General features: G+C 42.3%; 1 protein-coding gene across 1 annotated transcript; it reads left to right on the forward strand.

The window, feature by feature from the left end:
• Positions 1 to 11,070: 11,070 nt before the first annotated feature.
• On the forward strand, positions 11,071 to 21,558 carry Scp2 (Sarcoplasmic calcium-binding protein 2). Its single transcript, XM_017171031.2, has 5 exons — positions 11,071 to 11,151; positions 16,652 to 16,852; positions 18,422 to 18,474; positions 18,728 to 18,847; positions 20,646 to 21,558. The coding sequence occupies exons 2-5, from the start codon at positions 16,795 to 16,797 to the stop codon at positions 20,967 to 20,969; spliced, it is 555 nt and encodes a 184-aa protein (XP_017026520.1). The 5' UTR covers positions 11,071 to 11,151; positions 16,652 to 16,794; the 3' UTR covers positions 20,970 to 21,558.
• The last annotated feature ends 667 nt before the right edge of the window (positions 21,559 to 22,225 follow it).

A 22,225-nucleotide genomic window follows, 5' to 3' on the forward strand; every position in this document is an offset into this window, starting at 1 on the left:
GATAACTGAATGCCAATGTTATTTAGTACGTAAATGCTAAATAATTGAGAGCCATTAAAGCCGCGTAGTTGCAGTAATTTTACTTGCTTTTTAATTAATGTATCTGTAAAATTATCATCACAATCAAAGTTATTTGGTTAAAGCTCGAGCCGTGATCGTTATAATTAAGAAATCATTTTTGAGAGCAGCATTGTTCTGTAATTTGTATAGGCGTTCGATAATTGCGATTCCTTGAATGAATATCAGTTTAAGCCCAGTTCAAAAACAAGTTTATTGCATGTGTAAAATTAAGTCACACATGTGGGTCATTACCATAATTATTTATTTAATTTTTTTTTTTTTCCTTTGCATATGAAGCGGGAAATGTATTGATGGCTGTGGCTTCGATTTTGACATTAGAATGAACGAAAGTTGCATAAGGTTCCCGATTCGTGACCCCACCAGCCATTATCCAATCTTATTTAAATGTCCAGTTGCCTATAGGATACGATTCGATCTAATTCGTTTCGATTTTGCTACCCATTCATTTCATTGACGCTTTAAATGCATTTTTTCTGGTTATGAGTGCCATTTAAGTGAGTGATTAACAGCGGGTAGCTATTCAACGCCCGTTTCAATGTAAGATGTCAAGTGATTAGTTTAATTGCGATTAGTTTAAAATATGCGCATAATTCCGGTCTGCCAGCCTGCCTGCCTCAGAGTGAATGATGTGGCGTGCGGCTGGCCAGCCATCCATCGAGTAAGTGAGTGAGTGAGTGAGTGAGTACATTTTTGTATGTGAGTACGAGTTACTTTCGTTTTCATTACGCGATGAAGGCAGCAGCAACTACAACGACTTGAATTCCGTGTTGATGTACAAACTCATAAGTCATGTTGCTTGTTGCTGCTGCAGCAGCAACATACACAAAGCCAATGGGGAAGTTGTTAATGCAACATCAGCAACACCACGCCAACGGCTTAAACCAACATCCACCGGCCAAGAGCAACCACAATGGGAGAAGAAGGCTCGAATCTTGGCTTAAACCAGGAACTCATTGTGGGAATTACCATGATTTTTAAAAGTATTTTTTAAGATGAACCTTTCCTCATAAACAAATAAAAAATAATTAAAGTTATGAATATAATATTTTCCTTTTAATATTCATGGCCAAAAATGTCTTTTGTTTCCATGGTGCAGCTGGAGGGGAAGTTATGTTTGTGCAGCCGATTGATCATTTAAGCCAAGACGCCGGCTGTCAATTTGTTGTGGTGGGCGTTGGCATTTGTCCGGCATCGCAGTTGTTGTTCAATTAAGAGGCGCCGTGCCGTACACGTTCGCCTCACTTGACGATGACGGACGAAGCTGAGGCTGCAGTGGCAGTGGCAGCGGCAGGGCCCATCGGATAATCAAAATCAGAAACTCGAAATTCGAAAATCGCTTGCCCAATCGAGGAGCAACAATTTGAGGAAAACTTCGGTGGGAACTTTCCCGGCGGGTTGCGAAAAAAAAAACACACACACAAAATAAATGATAGAAATAATAATAACAATAATGGCTGTGTGTTTTGGTATTTAATTGAAATCGTAAAAAGCCAGTATAAAAATAAGTTTTTACGCATGCCCCTGGACAGAGATGCGATGACAATCGTCGGAAGCGTTGCGGGTCAACACGGCAACGTGCACTGAGATAAATTTTCGAGTGACTAAGGATTTATTGAAATACTTTCATGACCTATGATTCAAAGTAAAAATTATTGAGTTAATATTTTAAATTTTGAGGATTTTTCGAAAATTAATACAAATTAATAACAGATCTCTTAAATCTTATATCATTATTTCATAAACAAATATTTTATGGTGTTAATGCCACTTTAGATAATACATTCTTTCTAGTAGATACAATAGAAATATTTATTTACTTAACGGAAACCGACTTGCAGAGCATCCTTTGTCGTAAAATAGGTAGATATAGAGAACATTAAATCAGCAATCCCTGCAAATATTTCAAAGTGCACCGAAATAAAATTAAATTAATCTGCATCATTTTTCTCTGTATACAAATTGGTCAAGCACGTAGATCTGCCAGAGTCGGAGTCGGGAGAAATCGAAGTTCGGGACCTTGAATGTGGCCGAGTGCAGGGGCACTGCAATTTCTCTGCTGCAGTTGTAGTGGCCGCTGTTATTCAATGGCAATTGCATCATATTCACAGCAGCAACAGCAGCAGCAGCAGCAACATGTGCTCTGCTAGAGTTCGAGAAACTCGACAATTAGACAAATGGCGCTGGACGGGAAGGCCCAGCCGGAGCGGACAACTTCACCGCTGATGCTTCACAGCTGATCGATATCGGGCATGCAAATGCAGCAACTGCATCTGCATGGTGGCGTATCTGTATCTTAAAGATGCGCGCATTACATTACCACTTTCCACCCGACTGGCGATCAGATGAAAACGAAAGTGCTCCAAGTGGTTAGCCAGCTGCTGCTGCTGCTGCTGCTGTTGGTTGGTGCTGCTGCTGTGGATGTTGCTGTTGCTCCTACCAATGTTGCTGCTGTGTATAGCGAGTCGCACGTTTGCCTCTGCTCAAATTTATCTGCCGTGTGTTTCCTGTATCTCCAAGTTTATGTTTGCCGCTGCTCTTGGCCCGATGTTGCTGTTGTTGCTGCTGCTGCTGCGCTGCCTTTGTGGCAATGGCATGCGAAATGTTTTGCTTTTGCTTGGCTTTTGTCAAACAAAGAGACTCCGGGTCTCTCTCCGACTTGCAGACTTGCAGACAGGCAATTTGACTTTGTCGATGCTCCTATAATTAATTGTTTTATTGTTATTTCATCTAGAGTTGAGCCACTGCCACCAGATGACTACGGATACAGTTGAAGATGTCTATATAGGTGGGGATTGCGCAATTTGCAAACTTTTCGCAGCACAGCAGCCCCGGGGGTAATTAGTTTGACAAACTTTGAAAGCAAATGTTTTTGTCTAGGGTTAATGTACTTATCATGCGGGTCTCACTTTGGCCAACCAACTGGAACCGAAAGTTCTCCCAAGATTCTCGTCGCTGGATTTGGTTCGGAATAGGGTAGCAACACTTTGTTCTGTTTACTTTTCAACTTAATAGTTGTTTACGGCCGGCACTTTAATATTCCCAAACATGTATAATTACCACATTTAGTATATGTATATCTATGTGACTATTATTAAATACTTAGTGATTAGTGGGTATTTTCCTTTTGTCTAGAAGATGGGACATATAAAGGGACCCTCTAACTTTCTATTTTTAATGAAATATATCTAGAAATTTGGATATAAGATTTTAGGAATGGGTGTATTGATTAGAGTCTTAGGATTAGTAAGCCCTTTATAGTTAGTAAAGTCTAAATTTCTTCTTTTCCCCATTCAACTTGTCTTCACGACAGAGTATTTGGCTTTCGTCAAACTCTGGCAATCTTTTATGAGCCTGTGCGGCTCGTACTCGCGCGTGTTTAATTGCAAGCAGCTCAAACAATTAGTGGCTGTTAATGCAATAAATTTGAATTTACGTGCCTCCGTATATTGGTTTTGCCGAGTCGTGCGGAGTTTGCACCGCGGAATGCAATGCCGCCTGTTGATCAACAGGTGTGGGAAGCCCCATAAAAGCATAATCACAGATGAGTACGAGCTCCCATTTGGCCAAGCAACCGAGCTTTCCTCTCGCCCGGCCAGACAATGGCACCGACTGACTAGTAGATGGGACTGGGCCGACTTTCCACCGATGGGCTAACAAGAGCAAGGGCCCCATTGTGTGCCGCCGAGTCGACTCTGGTCCATTCCGATCTCGGAGCACCGGATGGCTTTCATCCAAGTCCCAATCCAGCCAGCCACGGCCACGGCCACCCAAGAGCCGCCTAATAGCGTCTCACCTGCTCAAGTCGCGTTGGAAGCTATTTCTTTTTATTAATAGCAATTAGTTGGCCTGCTGGCGAAAAAAAAAAACCCAACAAATACTATATATGTGCGCCGCCTGGAAGCTGGAAGTTGCGGCCCCTTGTTTGTTTTCGTTTTTTTTTTTTTGGTTTTTTACTTTTTTGATTCGGTTTATCTGTGTTTTTCTTTGCTTTTCTTTATGTGGCTCAAAATTTGTGGTTTCCATATTGCAAATGAACCACAACTGCCTACATCGGCGTCGTGTGAGCGGAGATATATGCTTGTCAAGTTGCAAATTATTCGGTCGGACATTTAAATGTCTTGAACTCGATTGAACCCGGCGCGATTGAAATGAATGCAGCCGATCCAATCCAAACCGAACCGGGGACTCCTCGCCTCGGAGATTGTCTAATCAAGGTGAGCTGTAGAAATTAAATACGAAAATTATGTCATGAAGCCCCGAGATTGTGGCGCAGTGCAGATGGCACAGTCAGATAAAGCCAATTACCTAACGAAAATAAACTGGACAGAGATGCAGGCCCCGAAAAGAAAATGAAAAGCGAAAAAATGAAGGTCCACGAATGTGAAATACCTTTAGCTTTCCTAGAAATGGTTTTCAAAATGTCTAGAGGAGATCAGTAAACCTCAAAGGTATCTAAGTAACCTTATTATCTTTAAAATATTCATAATCAGGATACAATTTAACTATTAGCCAGTTAAGGTATAAAACTTCAACATGGTAAGCTTTACTTTAATAGTTTGTCAGATAATGTTTTCCCAAATATTATCTTTAAATTAGTAGACAAATCCTTTCTCGAATTCAATATACCCTCACCCTCTGCAAGTAGCGAGTGAAATATTAGTGAGGCTGCACAATTACTAATTGCATTTTAGATTGAAGCCTGTCAAATGCCAAGGCAATTTGGATAAAATTTGATTTTCAAATGAGCAATCAGCAGCCATAGTCTACGTCTGTCCAAGACATGCCCCCTTTTAGGGGGGCGATAAGAAAACCCCCCTTGGACTTATCAGCTACTATTTTCAGCAAGCATTTTACTCTTATCTGGCAAACAGTTTGTGGGGAAAGTGACGCAGTCAAAGATACAAATGCGGCAATTGCCAAGACAAAAAAAAATCTAGAAAAAAAGAAGCGAGAGTTGTTGTTTACCCAAATTTTCTGGCAATGTTTGGTACGGACATGTCATAACCTTAGCCTAGACCTCACACATCACATCACCCACTTGGATGCATGTGTGTACGTTCGCCCACTGGCTGCCGAGGTCGTACAGGATATAAATTACCATAGTCAAGTGGCCCGAATTTCTGGCCGGAGTCGAGTCCTTCTGCTGACTGCTGGCTTTTTCATGGCTTCCGTCGCCACAGTCGCTGCCAAAATCAATGAAATTTTCAGCTTCCGCTGTCATTGCGCGCCCCTTCCTTATCCCCCGAAGATCCGAGCCAAGTGGGGACTGGGGATTGTAAAATTGGGCCGGCGAGGCAATAATTGTTATTATACCATCCGCTTTGTCTGGTATTTATTTTGCATATGTGTTTGCCAATGTACATTGCCTAAATTCGTACTGCCATGGCCGGGCATAGTCTGCCGGGTCTATCGAATACTTTACTCTTTTGGCTGCCAGTCAAGTGCCCTAATTAAGCTCTCAGGCTTGGAGTTCAGCTGGATTTACATTGGATTTGAAGGGAGATGTATTTGCTTGAAATTATCTATGTATCAACAATTATTATTTGTATTTTAGATACCCAATTAATATAGATGTTGTTTAATTTTTATAGTCAAATGTTTCTCATTTATATATTAATAGTTTTAGGTTTAGTATTTACTTTAAAAAATATTTATATATTTAGATATATGCTCAAACATTGTCCCTGCTGATATGGTCATAGTATCTTATCAGATCTTCCGCAAATCCTCGAGAATATTATCAGTAATCATCTGACTGCGACTGAAAGATAGTACATCTAATCTAATATCTAATCTTTAATAAGAGATAATAATAAATAAGGTAAATAACTTTCTTCTAGCGTTGTTAGAGAGTATTTCTGTTGCACTGAGGCCGAAAATTCTAATTTCTTATTTAGTATTTTGTTTGCACTGCTTCCTGGGTGTAAGCAAAAAAGAATTTGAAATTTTTGTTTTTTTTCGGCCGGAAGGTCAGTTTTGGGCCTGGATGGGGGCTGTCGACAGGCTGTTGGCGGTTGGCGAGTCAAATTAAAATTCATTTTATGCGGCCAAAAGAGTGGAAAGCTCAGTTTCAAGCGGGGCGTTATGTAAGGCCTTTGTTTTGTGGGTGGGAAATGTAATAATTCCGAAATGACCCTCGAAGCACGTGGAAATAATTACGCAAGCGTTTCCACCGGCTTCCACCGGGGGCCAGAGGTAAATTGAATTCGGCCTGGCTAAGGGGGAAAACTGCAACTGCAGCGAAAATCTCAGGCCATTAATTTGTTGTTCAGATTCGCATTCGAAGGATGCTATATGTGTGTGCTTGTGCGGGGAGGGTATATTCCAATGCTGTGAGACAAATTCCGTTTGGCAAAACATAAATCTGGCAGCCAACAACACACACAGGCCAAAAAAAGGCAAACAAACAAATAAAACGAAATGAGAGGACAAACAAATAGTCAGAGATACGACTGCCAACACAGATGCAGATACGGATCCAGTTACTATAGATACAGATACAGATACAGCTGCACAGCTACTCCTGCTGCAATCGCATGCAGACATGCTGAAAACACTGGAGGACATGTGTAATTTCTCACGTGCAACTGCGGGGTCCCCACCTCTCCCATTTCACCTACAACCGCTAAAAGCCCGCCTCCTTTTTCACACAGTGGCAGGGCGGAAGGACGCCAGCTGAAAACAAACAAAATGCCAAATGAAACAAACAATAACAATGTTTGTGTGTGTGTGTGAGAGAGAGCAGCGAGAGCATAAAAGGAAAGTCCTTAAAAAATAATAGTAAATTACACAGACAAGCACCGTGCTGGGCCACGCCTCTGCCTCAGCCATGCATGACAAGCTTGCATTATTTTTAGGGCCAAGCTGATTTAATCCCAGCCAGGAGCACCATCACCAGTACGAACAGCAGGAGCAGGAGCACGGGCACTAGAACGAGGAGCGGTCCAGACGAGGGGCAATGAAGGGTTAACGCTTTACTCACCTGTCCTGGCCTGGGCGCCGCAATTTGCAACGCCCCGACCTGCAGCTGGCTGGAAATACCCGAGCTCTGGGTCCGAGATAGTTATATTTGGTATTCGTGGGTATACACCTGGCAGAAAATACTTTCTTCTGCTAATTGTTTACTATAAAAGTCCCTTAAAATTAAATGTTGTCATAAAAAATAAAATTTAAGGATCTCCAAGACGTTTTCTTCTTCCCCTCAATCGCTAAATATTGTAAATTTTATATATTTATAAGCCAAATAATTATGTGACTGGGTATCCCATAGTCTGAAAAACATTCTAAATTCCCGGGAGATGGAAATTACAAGGGGTCCACGGATGGTCCCACAGTTTTTCGGCTCTCCTCTCCTCAGCACATTTTATATTCAAAGGGAATTCCATTTTTTGGCGGATTATGTGCAATTTGCCTCAAATTCAAATTGTTTTACTCGCCATTTGCGATATGAGAATGCATGACCAAAGGGTTCCGTTTCCGTTTCCGTTTCTGATTATGCTAAATGCAATGATTTAACCGAGAGAAGGAAAGTGCCTGATGCCTGACGCCTGATGCCTGATGGAATTTTGCCGTGCGATAGAGGTAAATGCAATTTAGTTGAAGGTGCACATGACACATGAGTTTTGCCTGCCGCATACGGAATGAGGCCAAGAGCTCTCGACTATTATCATAAAGTACCACAGAGCGTATGCTTGATTTTTAGCCAGCTTTGGCCAGGGAGCAAATGGAATTTTATATGATTGCAAAAGTTTTGCTCACTTCAGAATAAATCAGATTTATTTTCCTCTAGTTTTCCTTTACAGCTCCCATCCGAAATCGGAGACTCATCCTCGGTAGAGATACAAATGTTTTCATTAAATTCGGTTTGTTCGGCGGTTTCTTTTGTGACCCGCTTTGTTCTCGGCCGCCATTGTGGTGTCCGTTCCAGCCGCCAGCCTGCTGCCTCCTGCTACATGTCTGCCAGTGCACCACCAGCGCTGGAACACTAAACAATACAGCAAAATTACTTAATTTCATGTTGGTCTAATCAAGTTGCCATTGCCATTGCCGAGCAGGTAAGCGACGAGTGTATGTGTGTGTGTGTGGCTGGCACGGAACGTCCTCCGCACAAAGGCGGCCAACGGCTGAGGGCGGTTGGGCGGTGGACAGGTGGGTGGCTACCGGGCAGGCTCTCCTTCCAAATAATTTGCTGTTGCCGTGCCAAGCTAAGGTTTCTACACTTGCTTTTTCTTATGGGTATTTTAAAATACTTTTTATTATATTTTTAATAATGTTATGTTTTAGATTCTCCTGCTAACAAAATTTAAAAGCTGAGGAGTCCAAAGATTTGGAGATTAAAGAAAATACATTTTAAAGTTTTTCCTCTTTCTCAATATTTGCTTACATAGTGCCGGATATGTCTATGGTCTGGGCACTCCACTGCAGCTTTCATTCCTTTTTTTCTTTGAGTGTACTTTGTCGCCTCTCCTGCTCTTCACGTGTGTTTGTGTTTGAGCCGCAACGAAACGTTTAGTGGTCCCACTTATGCGGCAGAGCAAGAGGGAGGAAACAGAGAAAAAAAAGAAGATGCCGACATAAAATGGAAAAAGCAAAAACAACACGAAATAGGTGGACAGCTAAACGCTGAGAAATGGGGTCAAACGCCAGAAGGCATTCAAGATTTTAGTTGGTTTTCAGCGGAACGGAGCCGCCCGGCAGCTCATGTTAATTTCAAACTGTGTCAATGTCGACTTCCGTTTCCTCACACCCTCACTGTCCTGGCCTGGCCCTTGGCCACTTGAGATGCAAACAGGTAAAAAGGCCACAAATTTAAACATTTGCCTACTCCAACACGCACCGTCGCACACACCCACACCCAGCACAGAGGGACACACACAGCTGCTGGGGCACACTCACCAGCGCACTCTCGGCAGCACTTGCAGGACATAAGAGACCGGAACGAAACATTGGTAAAACGGTCATCTGCAATAAGCATCAGCTGGCGGAACAGCTTGGAAGTGGAACAGGCGCAGGACACCGGAACACTAGTGCTGCTCGTGAAGCCTCCTTAAAAAGTGTTAGTAGATAGTCTGTCCTTAAATTATAGAAACCAGGAATATTACAAATTTAAAGGGATTTTTAATCGATATTATTTCAAAAATATTTTGTAATAAAATTAGCAAAATAATAAACAAAAAGGAAAATTAATAATACAATCTGAGCACTTCTTAAGGTGGAATATTTTTTTCACAATTTGTAATTGTAATTTTTTAGGAAATAAAAATTGGTTGTAAAAAATAAAGGCTATAAAATGGCACATTTCCCAATATGGCATGCTTGACATTTTTTCCAGCTGAGACCGTTTAAAAAGGACATTCCGACAGCACTGCGCAGGACACCCGCTGAGAAGCGGCAAAAGCAGCAGGAGCATCAGCAGGATTTGGGCCAGAGTGCAGAGGGTTGGGGCCCTGGTCTCGAGGCGCCTGATAAATTGGCAGCGACATTTCAGCCAAAAACTTGACAATTAACAGCTGAACAGCTAAAATACATGGGCTTTGCCGACGATTGTATGCGTCGTCGTCTGCTTTGTGTAATTAAAAGGCTGGAAATTGCTCGGCTTAAATGCTTTTTTTCGGTCTGCTGTCGGTTGGTGGTCCACTCTTGGACAAGATTGAATGCGCCACCAGAAATTATGCTGCCAAGTGCTGCCTGCTGCTTGCTGCTTGCCGTTCCTTCTGCTGCTGCTCCTGCAGCAGCTGTTTCTGCTTTTGCCTTTTGGCCAAATTAACTTTTGGCCAAGCTCTGCTCAGCCTATAGGTCGGTGTGTGCAAGTGTGTGCACACTCGCTGGCCGCAGTGTGTGTGTGCTCTTCAGCTTATTGTGTGTGTGTCAAGGCTATGCTAAAAATTTGTCCAGAACATTTGCACATTTTGATTTGTTATGTCGTGGTGCACGGTGAAAAATGCATTGAAACTTGGAAAGTTGCCACAAAGTAGGCAAGCGAATCTTATTCTAAATATACTGGTTATAGCTAAAAAGGGAACTTGGCAACTTTACGCCACTCTGGGTATCCTTAAATTATCTAAATACTTTAAAGTCTGGGTTTCTTTACAGCAAAACTTAAGCCACAAAAAAGTTGTTTCCTATAAAGAAAACTTTTGCTTTTATGATACCATGTTATTTGACTTTAATATAGTTAAAGTTAGAGAGGTAACTATAACAAAAAATCTCAGTATTGTTACCTTTATATTCGGAATTTTTTTTATAGTAAAAGTTACCTCTCAAACTTGTCTATTAAAATAAAAGAAGCAATAGACATGATCAATTAAAGGTTTTATATACTTCAAGGTGTTTGTATACTAAATTAAAAATATCATCAAATATTTTAAAAGCCATATTAAGATGTTTAAATCATCAAGAATTTTTACGCAGCTTTTATTGAAAAACTTTGAAAAAGAAAACTGAGAATCTGTCAACTCAAACTGAATAAAATCAAGGAAAAAAGGACACAACTCTGTGAGCAATGCTAATCCCTCATTTTCTTTCTCTGTTTCTCTGTTAAAGCTTTTTGCCCATAAACCCTCTCGGCACTACATTGTACGGGTTGCCAGCCGATAAGACGTACAATTTAATTACCAAAATAAAGCGGAATTTACAGGGGCGCCCAGCATGGCGTTTTCTGCGAGTGTCAAATCCCAAAACAAACCCATGACCGAATATGCCGCATGCTGATGCCTCCTCGGCTCGTAACAGTGCACGTGGTGGCCAAAAAATAAACTGCACACACACTCCGCACACACACACATACATAGTAACGCACACCCTGACAAGTGCAGGCGACGCCAACTGCGGCAGTGACGGCGACTGCGGCAGCAACAGCGATAAGATAAAGCCAACGATGACAAAAGGCACCCAGAACGACGTCGGTGTCTGCGCCGGCGTCGCTGCCGTTGCTGCTGCCGGGGAATCCCATATAAAAGCCAGTGGCTCCGTGGAACGAACATCACAAGACGGCCATCCGCGTTGCCGAGCACACGAGTCCACAGAGTGCAGAGTGCAGTCAGATAACCCAGTCAAGAGCCAGCACCAACGGTAAAGTTAATGTCCAGAAAAGGGCCTCGTAAAGTGAAACAATGAGTCGTGTTTACAGTGTGCAAAATAACTAATTTATAGATGTTTAAAATAGTTACAAAAAAACTATTATTATATCTTTAAAATAGTGGTATTCAAAGAGCTTGTGTTTAGAATACGGAATTCAACATCTCAAGATGTATTTATAAAACTAAGACAAGCTTAAAAATATTTTTTATACACGGCTTTAGTTTTTTTTTATTGAAAACCTTAGAATTATCAAAGTTGTTTTTAAATTTATTTAAGATGAAAATTATTTATTCAAAAAGTGTTTAGAATAGGGTTCTACAAGCTCCAAAGAACAGATTTATTTCTTTAATTAACTACTTATTTTTGTAGACCTCCATTATTGATTTACTTCCCATAAATGTAGCTTATGCTCCATAGTGTATGTTATCTTACAATACCCCAGCCCGAAGTGAGTGTGAGTGCACCTGTGTTTGTGTTCTGAGTTTCCGCTGCTGGCATAATAATGCCTCACCAAATTTTTGAAATACACATTTCAAAAACCGACAAAAGAACAAGCGAACAAGAACAAGCCAAAAGTAACGAGCACAAGTGCCCCAAAGAACAAGAACTAAAAGCTGAAAGACTTTTGGCTCAACAGGAACCAGAGGCCCAGTTTCTTTCGAGTAGTTTGTGAAAGCCCTGAGCCGAGATAGGGTGGCAGTTGGCGGTTGGTTTGAGGTGCAAACCATCCATCCTCTCGACAATTTAACAACTGGAAGCGAAATTCTTACTTCTCCACCTTGAAAAGCTGCCATAATGAATTCATTGAAAGCGTGGGCAAAGTTTTCTGGCCAACCAAGGAAAAATAACAGCCACAGACAGCCCGAAGGATCCTGGTCCTGGGTGTCCAGCTGCCCAGCTCTCCAGCTGTAGTTTCATGCCCATCACTCAGGGTATATGGCATGTGTCTAAAGGGTAATGCAATCTAGTTTAGCTGTCGGTCTTAAGAAATTTGTTTTCAAAATGGTTTGCCAAGAAAATATCTATCATTGCCTACTTCAAGTGGTAAATCAATCAGTATTCCATGGTCGGGACCCTGAACCAAGCCTCCGTTCTCCGTTTTTTTGTCCATCTTTCCGAGGGCTTGTTGTTTGGCCAGGCATGCGTCGGTGGCCTTAGGCCGCGCATTGTCTCCTCCTTCGCGGCAACTGAAAATTAAATGTAAATTAATGCAAATTACACAGAATTACTGCGAGCCGGACAGTGCAACAAAAGAAACCGAAGGCAGATAGCGGACGAGTCCCAGTGCGCCCATACCTCCAGAGCTGCATCAGCAGATAAAGAGCAAACGACGACGCCACTTGCATTGTCTATTATTTTAAATTGGCTGCGCAAATTTACGGCAGCGCAAAAGTAATTAGCGACCGTTGAAAAGTGTGCCACCAGAGCGAGCGGGCAACTCGAATCGGGAATGAAAATGAAGAGAATAAAAATGGAAAATCCATTGGGTCATCTGGTCACTGGACAGCTGGCCATGGGCGGGTTTTGGGATTGTGCTGCTGGATTAAGCTGCCTGGATCGGCAAGCCCCATAGATTTTGCTCAAACAGAGGCCCAGGAAACGTCAGCAGCCTTGAATGTGCCCACCCGATGCAATCAAAACAATTACAATTTGTCCACAAATCGGAATGCAAATCGATCAATCCCCAGTGTCGGCGTGTAGCATACTTTACAGAGTGTGTTTCACAACTGTCAACTGTCCCGAAGCTATGCCTGCATTTTCATGAATTTATTCTATCATAATTTATGAGTTCTCTCCCCGGGCCCTGCTTCGTTTGCGATTTTGCATAATAAACACATTGCAAGCCATACAAAAAAGAATGAGTTTATGCAAATCAAATTGTGTTGATAAACGGCCAGTTGAACTAAACCTCTGGCTGTGGGTGGACGAGGGCGTTCTTTAATTTGATTGCCCAATAAATTGCAGAATCAAATCAGCCCGTTCCACTGGAGACGCAATTAAAAGCGTTGATGTCTTCATATTGAAATTTATAACTTCGCAGATGGATATTTATTGCCGGAGATGCCATATTAAATGACGGAATTTCCGCCATTCAGCCTCATATTTACGTTATTAGAACCTCATCGACAATCTCAAAGGCCACCCAATTAACGAGCTTTCGTTCGGTGACGTTGGCTAATGTGGTTGCCTCGTGGCACAAAAGCCGACGCAGTTTTGTGGCTGGCAGCGCGTGGCCTTTATGCCTTGGCGCATGAGTATTGGTAATTAATGGAGCATAGCAGCGAAATAAAAGCCTCGGCCGCAACGCACACAACACGGCGTATGCGTAATGTGCTCGCCCGCCTGACAGCCAGCGAGGCTGACTGCCGCCTGCCTGTAAGTTGGTAAACTGAAAAACAAATGGCGGCGATGAATTCAATTTGTGCGTATATTTAATTATTAATTTCAGGGATAAATAGTGCTCGTGTAAGGCTATTAAAAGGCTTTAAATTCCCATGGCCATTTCCGATTGCCAGTGAAAGGCGATTCCGATTGCGATTCCGATGCATTGGCTTAAATTACACCTGTCCAAGCCGTTCGCAGTGAAAAGCCCGCCAAATTGAATTTCACACTTTTTGTGTGTCCTCCTCCTGCCGGGCTTTTAGCCAGTTGAGATGTGGATTATATTCCAGCGTACATTTTTTATTGCGTTCCACTCACACACACACACACTTCCCTCCCCTTCGCTTTCACCTTATGTTAATTGACGCGCACGTGGAAAATTAATGAACTGTGACAGGCCGATTTATATGTACATCGCGGTGTGCCCAGAAATGCTAAATGAAGTTGACATTGCCTGCCACATTGTGTGAAAGAATCACAAAATCGAAATTATTAATATATTCATTTAACCGGCCATTTATTCTCTCCAAATAATTGTCAAGATTAATTTTTATGAAGGTGGATTCTGTAAAAACAATTAACTTTGCCGGGGTAGATTTAATCCAATTTCATTCCGGGTGAGATTAATCGTAATGCAGGTTAGTTTTGGTTGGGGAATCCATGGGGTCTTTGCTGAGTTGCTAATTGAAGTGTCAGTTAAATTATTTAAATAAATATTGAGGCTTTTTTATTTAATAATTATGTTGCTTGTATAATCATAATGGTTGTAGTGGAAGACTATGGCTTTGGTAATCCACAAACAGAGTTTTTATCTAGTTTAAAATATGCTTTGATTAATATTATGTTCTAAGGATGTAAAGTTTCCTATCTCTTTAGGATACTACTCTTATAAACGAAACCTAATCTAACGTTTATGAGAACAGCCATTGCTTTTACAACTCCTCTTAAAATTTGACCTCATTTTTTTTAGTACCTGCAAAGCCCTCAGCTGATGCATCTTCGATTCCCCTGAGCGAAATAACTATGTATATTTATTCTCGCAAACTACAAGTGGAATTAAACTTTGGTGACACTTTTGCCTTGGCTGCTAAGAAAACCAAACCTTCCGCCCGACCTTTGCCGTTATAATGGAATAATATTGGCTCAAGTAAAAGGTAAATTTACCTGCACTTGACCAAAAGCCATTCTTTAGCAGGAGATCGGTTGGCTTCTTTCAATTTGCCGCTCAGCAGCATATCCAATTGGCGACTCGGAGATATTCCATTTAATTTCATTTCCGGGGAAAACTGCATTTACCCGAAAAGGCAGCATGGCGAGTGGTGCTTTGCTAGGGCCGCTAGCTCCATCAGCCATCAGCCATCGGCATTGGCCATCGGCGCTCTCTTGGCCAGAATTTGCCAGCCATCCTTGCTGCCGTTGTCATGTCCATTGCATTCCACTTTCCACTTGACATCCTCGCTGCAATTTCCCTCTGTTGTGGAATTATGCTTTACCTTCGCTTTCAGCCGCTCCGAGCTGAGCTGAATAAACGGCGTCCCCGAAACTAAACTAAAGCAAATATTTACGCTGTTTATGCGAAGAGCACATTTCCCTGAGCAAAAGAAAGTGTAAAGCACAAACCGCACCGTAAAAATTAATTTTCTTGGATTTTGCTAAACAATTTCAAGTTGAAAGTGCGACTTGGTACATCAAATAAAATATAATCTGACTTGAGAAATTTTCCTGTAATCTCTAAACATAATTTAATATTGAATTTGCTTTAGTTTTTTCGGGTAGAGATAGACAGTAACTTTAAAGGCAGTTCTAATATGAATAACGAACAAGTTCTCTGAGTTTTTAAATCAAATGCTCCCTTGTTTCACCCACAGAATAATTTTAAATATGTAATCGTGGCGAATAAGTAAGCGAATTCCCAAAGTCGGACCGAACTGGGTCAATTTGTATGTTGGCAAAATAAGAAATTCATGAAATGCCTACCATAAACGCTGTGACTGTGACAGTTTTTGCCGAGCGGCAGTTAGGCAAACACGAGGCTTTCAGGCTTTCAGCGCTGGCAATGGCCTGGCCAGGTCCTTTGATGTTCGGGGCCCCCGTTTAGTGCGTCTGCCGCTGCCAAGATACTACATTCCACAACAGAATGTGTGCACATATAGTTCTGTCTAATTTAGCACATGGCCCTGCCTTGCATCTTGCTTTCTGATTGAAGGTTAAATGAGCCATGAGCCGTACTCGCAAACACATAAGCAGTACGACAAGGGCGGGGCCGGGGGCAGTCTGAGCCAAAGCCATTCGCCTGCATTTGTGTCGCATTTAGCTCGGCACTCGACCCGCCCCTTCTTTCCTGCAGGATGCATTTGCATTACTCGCAGCTCGCATCCTTAGACAGTCTTCTTTTATTTCCTCCGCCCGAATTAGCTGCCATAAACTAAGCCAGTCAACTAGAGCAAACCCAATCCGTTTTCCTGCTTCTGGTCTGGGTCTTGGTCTGGTTCTGGCTCCGGCTTTGGTTCTGCTTCTGTGCCTGCACCCAAAGAAATAAATTAAGCGTAATTTAAGACCTAAAGTTATTGCAAATAAGGCTAAGAAGGTTTGCAATTTCCATTATAACAATTTGAGTTCATTCCAGATCAGATTTTAGTTTAGATTTCCAGAAAAAGGGGAGATTAATCAAAACAATACCAAATAAGATCAGAAAATTATAACTTGAGGTTTAACAGAAACTGAATCAACATGAGATCAAGCTTTATCTATGTAAACAAATATTATTAAAAAATATTTTTTAAATTAGTTAATACATTTTTCCAAATGTAGTACATTTATTTTTTCAAGTTTCCAACTTGGCAATTTTAAGTATTTATTCAATTACAAATTCATCCTTTTTTCTTTGCTTGTGGCTTTGCTGGTTTAGGTCCGCTCCTCCGTGACTGTTATTTGTACGAGGCGACCTCCCCGGCGGGGCCACCCCTAATTGAGACAGAGAGACCGAGAGGGGCTTTAAATTTGAACGCAGTCTCGTTTCGGAATACACTTAATTTGCCATTTTTATGCGACTCTTAACCACTCCCCTTGCTTGTGTGTAATTGTGTATTCCCCATTCTTGTCATTGCAGCTACAGCTTCCCATTTCTCAAATCGAAATTCGCAATTCGCATTTCCGTTTAGCGAGCCAGGCTGCAACACAGTGGAGAGCCAATAAAAGGGCAGTAAATAAAACGACCGCGGACGAAACAGGAATAGCAACAAAAGCACAATAATGTCGATTTCCGATTTCCGCAAAAAGAAGCTGCTCTTCCTGTTCAATGTGTTCTTCGGTGAGTATTTATCAGGATGATGAATGGCCCTCCAAAAGGGTAACAAGGAGTTGCCAAGACAGACCGCACGAGCTGTCGATTTTATGGGGTGTGTCAGAGTTATTGCCACTTCTGCAGCTCATTTTTCGAGGGGGGGGGCAAGCTGTGAAAACTTTAGATTAGATTGCACTTCAACTGGTTGGAAGCGATTTAATAGGATTAAGATACAACACACCGGCAGCTGGCCAGGAGATGGCGCAGTCGAAGCTGCCTTGAAATTAGTCGTTAAATTCGCAAGAGATATTTGCATCAGTGGTGCTAGTAAAAAACTTCAATTAAGAAAAGTTCAAGACAAGCTTATTTTCAAATTGGAATTGAAGATTTATTCGAAATTTACTTTTAGTATTTATTATAAATCTTTCCTCAATCCTGCTAAAATTGTGTTTCTACCAATTTTCATAAGTAATTTATTGCCAAACTAATATGTAGATAATCTTTCCTGCATAGATTAGTATGCATTGTCGTTTTCGGCTTAAGCTCCTCCATCTTCGGTGTGCATACATCGCGTATACGTAATTTGCGTATACGCAATAAGACAAGTGTCTGCTTCGAGAGTGTTCGTGTTCTGTTCCCTGTTTAATGCACAGAAGTGTTTGTCTGTGAGCAAACTCAAACAAAACTTGCCAATTTAAATTGAATTAAAACGCAATGCAAATGCTAAAAGGAAGAACTTTCGAGCAGCAAGCGCTCACAAGTAGGCAACGATGCTTCGTTCCGTGTGCAAAGGTTAAGTGCTTTTCAATTATGACGAATTCACCGGAGCGGTCGGCTCATGCTTAACACACAGTACTTGTCCCTCCCCCCACCAACTTGGCTCACTGCCCGCCCTGCGACGGCAGCTGGTCAGGCAATAACAAAGGACAAAGGAGCGGAGGCCCAAAAACAAAAAAATAGGGTCATAAAACGCAAGCGCCAAATACTTGACACTGGCAGTGAAGTGCCCGTTTGCACACCGTTGCAAATGATAATGACACGCCCGCATGGCCAAAAGCCAAATCCTGCACTCAAAAAGAAATTTAAACATTTGTTATATTGAATGTTACAACATTTTAGGCTGGAAAAATATTTGTTAGCTGCAGAAAATATAGGAATTGTTTGTATTTCTTTTATAAATATGGTTTTCCTAACTTGTGGCATTTTAGGTAATTATATTTCCTAGGAATCATAATTTAACAGAGATAATTTCCACAGTATAAGCTTCTTTTTATTCCGAGTGTGTGGTCTGTGCAAAAGTGGCTGGCTCTTCCGGATAGGAAAAGGCTTCCACCCACGAGGCCGTGCAGTTTTGTTGCTGTTCACACCGGAACTTTGTCGCAGCTGGCCGCGAAATCCGTTCATTGTTCATCGCTCTATTCTTTTTCTTCTTTTTTGGATTTTTTTTTTTGGTCTGCCCTTGTTTGGGTTTTGGCCTGGACCCGCACCCGAAACTGACCAATGCAAACAATGTGGGACAACAACATGCAATTTACGCCGCGATTGGCTCGAAAATAACAACGATGCGTCGAAATGTCGGAATGCGTGCCGCAACAGATGTGAACCAAAGCGGGGAAATCGACGTTAAGGACTTCGAGCTGGCCATCGAGGTAAGTGGAGCGGAAGTGCTGCAGGCGAGCAAATTTGAATATATTTTTTGAAAAAGAAAACGAATACGAAGACGAGCAGGGCAGTGCATCGAATATGCGGTACTTGCATCAACAAAAACACAGCTCAAATGTTGGCAATGTTTTTTGGCCATTTGCATGCACTTTTTTGCGCTGCTTTGCCATTCCAACTTGGGCAACTGATAACTCAATTTGGGAGTACGGTGCTGACTGTTATTGTTTCTGCCATTTGCAGCGCGTTTGCAAGCTGCGCGGCTGGGCGAAGGACACGCCGAAGAACAAGGAGACGTACGATGTGATGATGGAAATCTGGACTGGCCTGCGATCGAAGGCCGACAAGGATAACGACGGACAGGTGAGTTGCGGATGGCAGAAAAGGGCAACTACAAGTGTCAAGTGATTCGGTTTTTGTCGAGCGAATCTGGCTCCATTGTCAGTAAAATCCATGGACTGCACTCGATGCCATTGTGAAGGTAACTGACAAGTGTGCAGGACACCCTCCCACACACACGCTCCTCACGTGCGACACAGCACATTATAGTGTCCTTCGCAAGAGGCGGAAGAAAAATTCGTTCATAAATTTCCCTTTTTATTGGTGAGGCATCCCGAAGAGGGGGAGTAAACAAATTCCCTGCCAGCGGGCGGAAATTGAATTGTGAATTATTTGAGCAATGCAATCTGAATTCCGGCCGAGAACTCTTTCTCTCCCTCTCTTAGTTTTCCAACAATGCCCGCCGCCTTCTGCTCATTTCCCAAAGACAAACTTTGTCATAGACTGCGGCTTTTCCTGCCCGTATTCCGGCGCAATGTCCCAAATGCCATAAACGCAGCCCCAGTGCAGCAAATTAAATTATAATCCGAAACCCACTCCACTTCATTCCACGTTCAATATCAACAAACGGCGACCAAAACCCGCAACAATGCGATACAAAGCGAGCAGAAATTGAAATGTCAGTCCGGCAAAACCTCGGCTTAATTCTATTGGCGCGCGCCCGAGTTACGGGTACGGGGTTACGGGTTACGGGTTACGGCTACGGGCTTTAGGTTATGGGTTACTGGTTACGGGCCCGCTTTACGGATATTTTGTTCGCAAACGAACCCAATGAGGTAGCGGCGGAACTTCGCCTGCCACAAAGCCACAAAAGTTCTGGCCAACGGCCAAGGAACTTGACGGAGTTTGCTGCCAAAATATGCCAAAGCCTCTACCATTGTTGGTCTTCCTTTGTCGGCAGCCGGAGCCCTAAACCAGCCAGCTTGAGATTTATTGTGCGCCCTCCACAGCAATTCAAGGCGGAGCACGTGCCGTGTCACGGAGTCCGGTTGAATCAAGAACTAAAGTTCGACATTCCACTTTAAAATAAAAACATGTCAAGGTCTAATCATTATCCAGGGAAGAGTTAGTTTGTAACCGAACTATTAAAGTTAGACATTCTATTTTAAAGTCAAACAAAAATCATATTGAAATCTATATGGGTATTTTTTTGAATAAGTTTGACCTTTATTCACACATCCTTCTTATGGGTGTGAGTGTACGCATCTCTATATTTTCACAGGGTCAAGGATCCGGGCCTGGCTTCAATTTAGTCCATGGAAGTGTCCGACACATAAACATAAAAATATGCAGTTAGTTCGAATTGCTGTTTAGAGTTCTCTGCGGGACGAAGTGGCCGGGAGTGAGCTGCCAATTGGCATTACAAGTGGCTGTGTTCCCGGTCAGTCGGACACAACCCTCGCACTTATTTATGGCCGTATTAAAACATGCCAAAACGTAGCAACTGGCCACAATTAATGGGATGGGGATGCGCCACCGATGTACTGCAGTCGAAGGCGGCGGTCAGCCAAGTTGGTCAAGGCGGTGGCGACTGTCGATGTTGCGGTAATTGCCTCGTTCGGCATTGTATCGGCGGGTTAGCCAGAAAATGTTAATATCGCCTCGGTAGGCAGCGGACGGAGGATAAAGCTAAGCGGAGGGCATAAATTTCACGCCCCCCAAAACAGCCATAACCGAATCCGCTTAATAGGCAGGAGGGGATGTTTTATGGGGAATCTCCGCCGGAGGCGACGCCTGCTAATGGTCTTTTCAGCACGGGGCGGAATGCATAAATCTGGGCAATATCGATACCTCATCCTCGGCTCATCCATGACTCTTTCAGGTCAGCGTCGACGAGTGGTGCAACATGTGGGACGCCTACGCCAAGGATCCGAGCAGCGTGATGGACTGGCAGAACGCCTACATGAACTTCATGTTCGACCTGGAGGACGCCTCCCACGACGGCGGCATTGACGTGACCGAGTTCACGCTGGTCTGCTCCAGCTACGGCCTGGAGAAGACCGAGTGCGAGGAGGCCTTCAGCAAGATGGCCCAGGGCCAGAGCGACGTCACCCGGGAGCAGTTCGCTGCCTTGTGGAAGGAGTACTTTGCCGCCGAGGACGTGGATGCGCCGGGCAACTTTATCTTCGGCAAGACCAGCTTCTAAGCCCGACTCTGCCAACAACTCAAGCACGACACTGGCCACCCTGAACGAGTGCAGCGAGTGAAATTTCGACCCTGGCCATACTGAACGCATGCAACAAGTGAAATTATTATTAAAATTAATATAAATATAAATGTATTAGCGATAGAGGAGGCCGGCGATCTCGACGCCCCCCATTTGATGCTCCGTCGTTGTTAGTTGAGTGTTGTTTTCTCTCCAAGAATCTCAAGTTTTGCCCAATTCAACGTTCTTATTTAGTAGCGTAATCTGTCAGCAACCTATTTATATTTTATATACCAAAGCTACGAGCAATATGCAAGCAAAGCAGCCGAAAAGAGCTATCTCTACACATACATATATGCAAAAGTGTACCTTTACGAACTATGACTATATCTTAGACACGATATCAATTACGAGGTAGGATCGCCCAGATCCGTATCAATGTGGTGCGTAAATTAAATCAATTAACTGTCAAGTTGTTTATGTGTGTGTAGTCGTCGTTTATCGTCTCGCATCTATGGCGTATAAATTTAAATGTAAATGTAAAGTGTTCCAAGAAATTACAACAATAAAATCAAAGTATCTACACGAATTTCGCCTCTTCTAATTTGGATTTATAATGGCTTTAGGAGTGGGGCTGGGCAGGTCAGCGCATTAAGTGCGATATAATCAATGTTTGCCGAGCAATTTATTTCAAAATTAAGGATTACTGACCGGACTTACTTGGCTGTGGGTTGCGGGTGAGTAATTTGTGCTGGACTGGACTGGCAGCACTTAAATTGAGTTCGTAGTGATAAAATCGTAAATTAAAGCGTGTGAAGTCTGTAGTAAGCTGGAAATCTCATATTTAAAAAACATATACATTATTAAGAAACAGAAAAATCAATGTATAAATGTTTTTATAATTTTGTAGAATTTTTACCATAGAGAAAAACAGAATAAAACATCAAAAAATTCTCAATTTCTTTATATTTTTATTGATAATTTTTTGGTCAAATCAAAGTTTAACAAGAATGGATGCTAACTTCGGCACACCGAAGTTTGTATACCCTTGCAGATTGGTTTTGATATTTATATTATAAATTATAATGCTGAAAACACACACAAAACAGAGTTTCATTTCATTTTACCTATACTTATTATGTTTACAGTTTAACACTTACAGTTTTACATTCCCAGTTTTACATATTGTATACATTTACCGATCGCTTGTATGGCAGCTATATGATATAGTCGTCCGATTTTCATAAAATATTTAA

The sequence above is a fragment of the Drosophila kikkawai genome, chromosome 3R (assembly GCF_030179895.1).
Source record: "Drosophila kikkawai strain 14028-0561.14 chromosome 3R, DkikHiC1v2, whole genome shotgun sequence".
In the NCBI taxonomy this organism is placed as follows: domain Eukaryota; kingdom Metazoa; phylum Arthropoda; class Insecta; order Diptera; family Drosophilidae; genus Drosophila; species Drosophila kikkawai.

What these genes read in the sequence shown, in the direction of transcription:
- Scp2 (XM_017171031.2), top strand. Translation starts at nt 16,795, where the DNA reads ATGTCGATTTCCGATTTCCGCAAAAAGAAGCTGCTCTTCCTGTTCAAT. An exon ending in CCTGTTCAATGTGTTCTTCG is followed by an intron (nt 16,853 to 18,421) that starts GTGAGTATTTAT and finishes GTGCCGCAACAG; the next exon opens with ATGTGAACCAAAGCGGGGAA. An exon ending in ACTTCGAGCTGGCCATCGAG is followed by an intron (nt 18,475 to 18,727) that starts GTAAGTGGAGCG and finishes TGCCATTTGCAG; the next exon opens with CGCGTTTGCAAGCTGCGCGG.